This window comes from Osmerus mordax, chromosome 10 (genome assembly GCF_038355195.1).
Source record: "Osmerus mordax isolate fOsmMor3 chromosome 10, fOsmMor3.pri, whole genome shotgun sequence".
NCBI lineage: Eukaryota > Metazoa > Chordata > Actinopteri > Osmeriformes > Osmeridae > Osmerus > Osmerus mordax.
Genome location: NC_090059.1, coordinates 15,893,335 through 15,902,885, shown reverse-complemented (window position 1 = coordinate 15,902,885; position 9,551 = coordinate 15,893,335). Strand labels below are relative to the sequence as shown.

The following is a 9,551-nucleotide window of genomic DNA, read 5'->3' as shown; positions in this document are numbered from 1 at the left end:
CTGCGCCGGGTATTTATCTGAAGATTCGTGACTAGTCCGTTTACACTACTAGTTAGGTGGTCTCAAACGTGTCTCAGTTTACGGATTAAGAACTAAAGACTGTGGCCTTCGAATCAATTTACGCCAGCCAAAAAGGGAAGCATAGCAATAGTTGTTTTGTACATTTAGTTGTTTTTTTATTGTGTGAGAAAGAATGTCGTCCGAAAGCCCCGAATACTCTCCGTTCTTCGCAGTGATGGGTGCCTCTGCGGCTATGGTTTTCAGCGGTAATTATTCCTCTTAAGAATTTTGACTTTCTACTTATGAATTAACGCTACATTTCATTATTCAATGTTTATGTTTTATGACGAAACAATTTTTTTGGCATTTGAAATACATGGTGTTTTCCTCAGGGTAATGAATGTTACCAACCTTGAGGTACCTACCGCTGCTAGGCTAGCTTTGCCAGGTAGCCAGCTCGAACTGTCACTGTCAATGCTGTCCGCAGCAGGAGTAAGCGTGTTATGTAGCTCTAGAGTCTAGACAGTTGGCCAGCTACATACTGTGTACATACTACGCAGCTGAAAATAATTTTGTTTTTTTGCACTCAAACTATTATACCATTATGTTCGCTTTAACTTGCATGATTACGGATAGCGAGTGACTCGAGCTTGCTAGCAAGCTGTGAGCTCTCCAATCTTAATGTGCGGCTATCTTAGCTAACGTACAGTCAGTCACTAAACGCGTACAGTCACCAAAACTGTAGTCTAGCTAGCTTACTACCAAACTCAATCTAGTCTGATCGACGAGTTGGCGACGTAGATATTCAATTGACAATTAATACTAGATTACATGCGAAGCATCACTTGAATTAATAAACCAGACAGCTAAGCAATATTCTATCATACGAGTCGACGATACGTCTTTCATAATGGCCCATCAAGCGTCGTTGATTACAATTTAGAAAGCTACTGTACTACATTTTGCAATGTGCGCCACCGAACGCGTCAGCGTAGAGGCTGGTTAATGTGGCCTTGCTTTTCTATCTGGTTATCAAGCATCGGTATATTTAGAAATATTTTAGCGTTAACTGGTCCGCTACAGCTGGAAACGCCAGCCGCACATTGATGATGATCAATAGCACTTCAACCCTGTTTTTCCAAGTCATTAAATGACAATTTAGGTGACACAAATGTCTCATTGTAGGAGTTTTTACATAAATGTGTTTTATGCAATTCCAAGACGCGAGCAACAAAAACTCTACTTCCTTGTCTCACCAAGAGAATGACATTTGCACGTGAGATCATATGACAACCACATGATAGGACTTATAATTGGGAATGTTCAAGGGATGTGACTAGGCAGTCCAATAACTTCACTCACAACGGGACTTGTTACATATCGTTGTTACTTATTTGTACCTTTTTTTTTTAAAGGGAAATGTCATACCCACTCAAGTGAATCTATTTGTGCTTATGAAATCTCATCAATTAAGTCGTTTTTTACAATCCTTGAACGTCAAGGGGAAATGGTTCATTCACCCTTTCCTTTGAAAACTTCTCAGGAGAAAACATTTGTTATCTAGGCCTTCGCTCTTGTAAATATATATTATGTTTGGGTGCAAATGTATCAATTGAATGCCATTTGCATGCATTCCCAGTGTTAACGTTATGAAAAGGCCTAACAGACGCAGATGTATCTGGTAATGGTTGATCGACAATCTGCTAATTGTCATAAAGGGCCTGACCGGTTAGGTGGTATTGAATATGTACTGCATATAGCTGGAGGGTCCATGTATAGGAGTGGATACTGTGGATGTCTCACTGTCATGACACAGCAGCAACCATTGGTCAATGGCTGTCTAAACGGTCATGGATGTGGAGTACTAGGTTAAGACAAGCTTCGAGAGGAACAATACATCAGGTTTTTCCGATGTGATGAAATGGAGGAATTGAACTCATTTGTCAAATGTTGGCTGACATTACGGCTGAGCCGAAAAGGGATGCGTGGCTGAATTAAAGAGGAATTGTGACATTGTGTTTCCCAACCCTGTTAGGCCTTATATGTGGAAGTAACTGGCTCACAAAGGCGTAATATAGAGCTTTATTATGATTATGGGAGATAAAAAAAAAAATTATATATATAATTTGAAATGCCATACTGTAGGTAGTGATGCCGGCGTGCGCGCGTGTGGCGGAGGAGTGATGGGGGGGGGGGGGCTGTGACAGATGGGGAATTAGCCAGCTGGGAGAGCTGCTGGTTGGGCGGTGGCACACAGGGATGGGGGGGGGGGGGTGGACGACCAGGGATGCTGTCGATGATTCAGATCCAGGCATTAAGCATCTTACAAGGTTTTCTGCTCGAGACTCTTGACGGAGAACTAGCGGCTGCCATCTTGTGATGTCACTGGAAGCACCACCCTTGTACTCAAAACGTGGGCTGTAACTATCAGTCTTTACGGGGTATGTACTTATCACAAGTACACCTAGCTTTGTTATAAATAAAATAAATGTCACCTACACTTGCGCAAAGCATCCATTGGAACAAGAAATCAGCCTCCAACAAATAAATCTCACTGTAAAAGCAACCAGTTTTAATTGTTCTGTTATGCTCTAGCATTCTAATTCCGTGTGAATTTTTTCCCCGTCATCTCAAAGCTGGAGTTAGCGTAAAGACTTCAAAGCTATACCCTGTCAAACGCGTGCCACAATATTGCTTAACCTGCCACTCTCCATCATGCCTTTGCTTGCGTACAAATGAAAGCACTCCAACATCTATCAATAGCCTATCACTTGATAATGGCCTATTGCTAAAATTAATGGTGTCCACTTGTGATAGTTGGTGCCATCGTTTCATCATCAATATGCCTGTCATCGTATTGACAGGCCAGGGTAATCAGAATCAGAATGGGATTTATTCGCCATGAAAGTTTGCACAGACAAGGAATTTGCTTTGGCAGGAAGGTGCATACAATAAACATATACCAAAAATTTAAATATGTGGACTATTTATACTAATGTTGCCTTAGTTGCCATCACTGCCCCAGGCTCCCATCATGTGCTTTGCCTGCGACTCGTACGATCATGGCAATGCGGGCAGAGCCTTAATGGGTCTCTGATCCAGTCTGCTGCCTGAACCATTCTGCTGCCGGCTGTACTGTACATGATGTAGTCTAGTGTCTGCCAGTCTGCATCGCACCTCTGCCAGTAAGCAGCATTGTGGTCTGTTCGAAAGTGTGTTCAGGATGTCATTTTCTCTTACAGTAACTGACTCTTTTTCTGAAGAACTGTCTGTAAGCAGACAGAAGCCCTGAGCTGGGTCATGGTGCATATTTTATATCTGAATAGAGTAACTACTCACCTGTGGTTTAATAGATCAGTGCACTAAAAGATTGCTGTGGAGGGATCCCCTCCAGTACTACAGATGGTCTCTTATCCCTTCCTATGCAATCACGGAATCTAGGGCTGTTGATGCTATCACTTGCGTTGTGGTCGGTCTAAATCTCTCCAGTTCTAGGTTATGTTTTATTGCCGATGCCTGCTGAAAACGAGGGTAGCAGCATCGTTTTGCGTTCAGCAAAATGTGAGAGAAATTGTCTTGTGAGTAAGATTGATGTGGATTGGATCGGCCTGTTGTAAAGAACTAGGAATGTTGACGGTTAACCATTAATCGGGTAATCAGAGAATAATCGAGTTATCAGATAATTTTATCGACTGCAGTCAGACGTAAAAAGTGAAAGTAAAAAGCAAGCTAAACATAGCTCAGGAATTAATTTTCCTCCCATGATTCCCTGTGACTAGACGCCGGTCTATTGAAAGCAACCTCAAATGAAATTGACAACCCTAGATGGAACACAAGCAACTTTATGAATCTGACCTTACAACCCATAGAAAATCTGGTGTTTTTCTATCTGTTTAAAGGCATGCTGGTGAAGATTCCCCCAAGGGGACCTTATACTGTGACTGAAACATGCAAGCCTGGTGTTCTCACACCCAGTAAACCACTGAGCTGCTGTATGAAACAGATGGACTTTCTGGCTCTGTTACCTTGGTCAACGTCTTTACCGTTTCCACAATATTATCCACTGCCTGTTCTGTCAGGGTAGTGTACAGTTGATGCCTAGTTTCATTTTCGTAGCCTCTATTTCTGTCACTAAGAGTTTGTCATGTAGGTTTGAGTGTTTTGGCTGCAGGCTGGCTCCCCTAATCCTACATCCTGTGGTGAGAGTCTCCTGGATGCTGCTCCCCTAAACTTGTCACCACCAACCTCCTGTTTTACATCTCACACACACACACCAGGCATCCCTTAACATTAATGAATATTCTGGGGAATAAAAGCTCTTTACCTCAGCAGCAGGGGATTAGGATTACAGCGCAGGGGTTGTGCTACAGCAGTGGTCCTCAAAACACACCCACGCATAATCATCAGAATAAACATATCGGGAAGGTAAAACCTGTCTGTTCTCTAACCAGCAGGTTAGAAGACCCCCCGCCCTCGTCTGATTTTTGAGGGCTGGGATCGAGAGTGGAGGTACAGGAGGGTTTCAGGGTGCAGCTGCTGTTTAGAGGGACGAGAGGCAAGAGGACCCTTGTGGTCTCTGTCCTAGCTGGAGGTCATTACAGGAACAAAAAGGCTCCAACCTAGGAGCCATTGTTCTCATCCTTTATGGCCGTGTGCCAATGATTCAGATGAGCGCTCGCCTGCCTTTCAGGAAGCATACTGAGAATGTCCAGTATTTGTCACGTTAGAGGAAAGAAAATCACTGGATATTCTGTCCCAGAGAGTGAGAAGATGCTGCTTTTTAAGGTTATTTTTTATAAGCCGGGCATCTTTAGTCAGTGTAACCATCCGGGTCTCTGCCACTGGGTTGATAAACCACAGAGGTTGCAGAAGCACAGTCAAGTGATGCACTGATCCATTTTTATGTCACTTTGTTACAGAAATTCCCCAAGCGAACCCCCTTTTTAAGTATCCTGAACAGTTCAGTGGTTCCACAAGGTCATGGAACAGCCTGGCTCTCAGATATGTTTCCTCAGCAAGGTCTTTGATTGGCCGCTTGAGTCTTGAGTTCTTGTACTTTGGAGAGCAAAACAACTCTGTCCATAAGACTGTCATGCTGAACGAGTGTACGTCTGGAGGGGAGGGTGGGGCAGAGGGTGGAGAAGGTTACGTCTTACGGATGGACGGGGTCATGTTGGGTGGCCGTGGATGGCTGCCATGTGCACATTTAAATATTGGCCTGTCACTCCGGCTGTGGCTCTACGGCCATCTGTCAGTGAGCCTGAGACGTGGGGGCCGAGCCCAGCAGACACCGCCTCCAGCAGACACCGCCTCCAGCAGACACCGCCTCCAGCAGACACCGCCTCCATTCCTGCTGGGTGAAGAACATCCAGGGAGGTCTCTCCTTGGGCTTTGTGCAGAGGGGGGATCTTCCAGGACAAGATCCTGTGAGCCGACAAAATAAATGCATATCAATCTAGCTACACGTTCCAGTCAGTTGTTTGGTTTGGGAGAGGGAGACTGGATTGGGCAGGGTATTCCTTCAAAATGGCGGATGTGACATGGATGCTTTTTCTTTACTAGTTCTTGTTTGCTTAAGGGTGTCTATGGTGGTACACAACCTGGACTGTACAGTGGCCTGATGCTGAAGTTGTCTAGACAACCAGGGAGCTGATCAGACATGACGACAGTTCCTGCCTAGCAGTGGCAGTACACAGAACTGAGATAGAAGGGTAGTCTGTAACCATAATGACATTGTGGATCTCAGGAAGATGGGAGATGCAACCCCTCTTAATTGGATTCCCCGATGTTACCATAACGAGCTATGCAGCACACCTAGATTCTCTAGGAAGACAAGAGACTAAACTGATACCAGGCCAAAAATCCTCCACAATCTCAGAACCTGACCTTGTCCAGTGTCCAGTGCTTAGAGCTGGGATGAGGAGCGTGGTGGCTGGGCTATAGCCCCTCAATCAGCAGGCAGCAACACAACAGCCTGGATGCTGCTCTCTGGTCAGTGCTGTCTGAGCTGTCCGCCTTTACTCTTGCTTCAGGCACAGGAACAAGCGCTACACACATGCGCACACGCACAGTCACACACACACAGGCGGATATACACACTCAGCTGACGTGGAGGAAATCTAGTCAAACCCGCCTGCCTCTGATTCACAGCCAGCCTGTCCTGCTGTGACAGGCGTGCGTTCTACACAGGGACGTTTTTATACTCCTGTCTGATCCGTTATCAAGGAATACATTTCATGCATGAAAATATATTCATTTGACAGATTCCCACCCCTCCTACTAAATCCTCAGTCTTTAAATGGTGAGATGGCTGAGCAGGGGAGTCAAATTTAGGGAATCGGGCTACCAATACGAAGGTTGCTGGTTCGATTCCCGGCTGTGCAAAATGACGTTGTGTCCTTGGGCAAGGCACTTCACCATACTTGCCTCGGGGGAATGTCCCTGTATTTACTGTAAGTCGCTCTGGATAAGAGCGTCTGCTAAATGTAAATGGATCAGTATTTTTAGCAGCACCATTGTGTAAAGAATCCACCGCCGTCAGCTCAACATCCACACGTCTCAGAGCCCCCAGTATTGATTTGATTAATCTTTCATGGGTTGGCTGCCTGTGATGTCTCCTCCAGCGCCAGGCCAGCCCCCTGCAACCGACGTCACACTCGCCACCCGCTTGGCTGCAGACTCAGCACTCCGCTGCTCTTTCATCCTGTTAGCTGCGGGTGCTAAAGCTGTTAGCTGCGAGTGCTAACGCTGTTAGCTGCTAACGCTCTAGTGGTTGCCCTTGGTAGCAGCGGAGCAGCAGTTGTCCTCCCGAGGCCTGCTGCTGCTCCCATTCTGTGACGTCTCACGCTTCCTGTGTGGAGAAGCCAGTAGTCTGTCAGGGAGGAGGGGCTTGCGGAAGAGGAGGAGGGGATGGAGTGATTTAGAACACTGCAGTTCTGGAATAGTCAGCGCGTCCGGGTCGGTAACACTTTGTGTGATTAGAAATGAAAGGGTTAATTCATCCCCGGCCCCTCTCCTCGTGGGAAAGACGAGGTTGCGACGAGAAGATCAGAGCTGTGAAGGGAAAGGAGAAGAGGGTTCTCCATGGGCAGCTGGGGAGACCCCATGACTGGGGTTGTAAGAGTTTATGGGAAGTGGAATGTGACTTTGTCTTTTGTACTTCTGAAATTTCCAAGATGCTGCTATTTTTTTTTGTGGTTATAAGGAACAGGAACTGTGATTTTTGACTTAGCTCTTATCCATTCCTCCATTTTAGTTCCTTATTAGTTACCCAACCCTGTCCTACACACACTCTTACACTGCCTGCGTGTCTCGCGTGTACCAAGGTCCATTCTGTCTTTCTATTCTAACCCCTCTTCTGTCCATCTCCCCCCCCCAGCCTTGGGAGCGGCCTATGGCACGGCCAAGAGTGGCACAGGCATCGCCGCCATGTCGGTGATGAGGCCAGAGCTCATCATGAAGTCCATCATCCCCGTGGTCATGGCGGGTATCATAGCCATCTACGGCCTGGTAGTAGCGGTGCTGATCGCTAACAACATCTCCGAGAAGGTCAGCCTCTACAAGTGAGTCTGGTCACCTTCCGACACACACTTCAGACTGGGTCAGGTGGCTGAGCGGTTAGGGAATCGGGCTAGTAATCAGAAGGTTGCCGGTTCGATTCCCGGCCGGGTAAAAGGAAATGCCGTTGTGGCAAGGCACTTCACCCTACTTGCCTCGGGGGGAATGTCCCTGTACTTACTGTAAGTCACTCTGGATAAGAGCATCTGCTAAATGACTAGAGTAAAGCGAAACACCTTTCATTTCCTGGTCGGTGCACCTGTGTATGACTTCAAGTAACACCAGACAATTCACAGCAAAGTTGCATTTCCTGCTATTCAAATTGGTTGGATGCTAATTTCTTTTTTATTGATTGAAGGCCTGTTTGTCATCTTTCTTCCTCTCCCTCCATGTATCCACCCACTGCAGGAGCTTCCTCCACCTGGGTGCAGGTCTGAGCGTGGGGCTGAGCGGGCTGGCAGCCGGCTTCGCCATCGGCATCGTTGGAGACGCGGGAGTGAGGGGCACAGCCCAGCAGCCCCGGCTCTTCGTGGGCATGATCCTCATCTTGATCTTCGCTGAGGTCCTGGGGCTGTACGGCCTCATCGTCGCCCTCATCCTGTCTACGAAATAGTCGCCTCGCCTCCGATATCTCCTTTATGTTGCTGCTGGAGAGAAAGAAATTATAATAATTAAGCAAAACAGGAAAAAACATAAAAAGAGTAAAAATTTCTGACACAAAAGTGACAAACGTGGAAATATTATTATATATGATTAAAAATGGCTCCGTAAATATGGTCTTATCTCAAATGTGTACAGTCGTCCCAATTTGATAGTCAACTTCTTGTAAATGCGCAATGTAGTGATTTGTCTGTTTTGTGTGTGTGTGTGTGTGTGTGTGTTAAGAAAAACAATTGTATGAAGATTCCTTTCTCTTACCACACTGGTTTCTGGTCAGCCAGGTCGCTTGTTGGCCCCTGGTCGTCCCCTGGTTTGAGAGAGCTGACCAAAGGCCCTCTGCTTCTCCTCCTCCTGCATTGAATCTGGGAGTTTACACAAGTTCTGCTTTGATGTTGAGGATCTATTTGTAAAGAAAAAAAAAGATGTGTATGGACTAGCTTTGTTTTTGTTTTTCTGTTTTCCACTGATTTTATTTATAAAGAATTGTTCATGAAACTGTTTAAATGGAACAAAAATCTTTAATTCCCCATGATATATATATACAGACATAACATACATATTATAAATATCTATATATAGATAGATTTACTGCACTGTGGGTTAATTGTGATAAGTGGTTGGAATTCCTCTGGATGTTATACTTGGTTAAAAAATGTAAGATTGCCTTTAGTGTGTGGACGGTGGAGTGGGAGTTTTGTGTGTACCTGTATTTTAATCATTACGCAAACATTCTCGAAACACTTCAATGTTTTCCTGTAGTACAGCTGTTTGATTGCATTAAAGATGCGTGTGCCCAGTGTTGGGTCTCACAGGTGTAATTTCCCAAAACTCATCTTCTCTCTCCAACTTTTTCATCCCCCAGTCACATGTACTCATTCTCATCACATTACTGCCATTAAACATGCATGGAGTTAAGTGTTTGGTCGGTCGTGAGGAAAAATGTCAAGGCAAATCTTCCAGGGCAGTTTTCAGAACATTTAATCCAGGTCAAAATGAGCTTGTGGTATTTACATGCCAAAAGTCACTTGATCTTACAAACATTACCTTGGCTGTAGCATATCTCATAGTAACAAAGGCGCAGCTTGGTGGTGTGGCGAATATTCACCACGACTCGCAACACAGCTGAATTGATCTGGAACAAGTTTTCTGAACCACTGTTCTCAGTTGACTCATTTAACAAGCACTAATCTTAAAGCCTGTATGACCACTCATACTCACAGTAGTCTTGCTATAGTGTTGATGAATGTGTTCCCTATCAATTAAAGGAGATTCTCAATTAGATTTGAGCTGCTTTCTAAGACCAAGTTGATTTACATTTAGTCATTTAGCAGACG

General features: G+C 45.3%; 1 protein-coding gene across 1 annotated transcript; it reads left to right on the top strand.

Annotated features, from left to right (window-relative positions):
- Window positions 1–9,045, top strand: atp6v0cb (ATPase H+ transporting V0 subunit cb). Its single transcript, XM_067245283.1, has 3 exons — window positions 1–266; window positions 7,379–7,562; window positions 7,966–9,045. The coding sequence occupies exons 1-3, from the start codon at window positions 194–196 to the stop codon at window positions 8,168–8,170; spliced, it is 462 nt and encodes a 153-aa protein (XP_067101384.1). The 5' UTR covers window positions 1–193; the 3' UTR covers window positions 8,171–9,045.
- The last annotated feature ends 506 nt before the right edge of the window (window positions 9,046–9,551 follow it).

Bases quoted from the DNA above. Each gene is read 5' to 3' on its own strand.
- atp6v0cb (XM_067245283.1), top strand. From the start codon at position 194: ATGTCGTCCGAAAGCCCCGAATACTCTCCGTTCTTCGCAGTGATGGGT. The intron at 267-7,378 runs GTAATTATTCCT...TCCCCCCCCCAG, and splicing joins TGCGGCTATGGTTTTCAGCG to CCTTGGGAGCGGCCTATGGC. The intron at 7,563-7,965 runs GTGAGTCTGGTC...CACCCACTGCAG, and splicing joins GAGAAGGTCAGCCTCTACAA to GAGCTTCCTCCACCTGGGTG.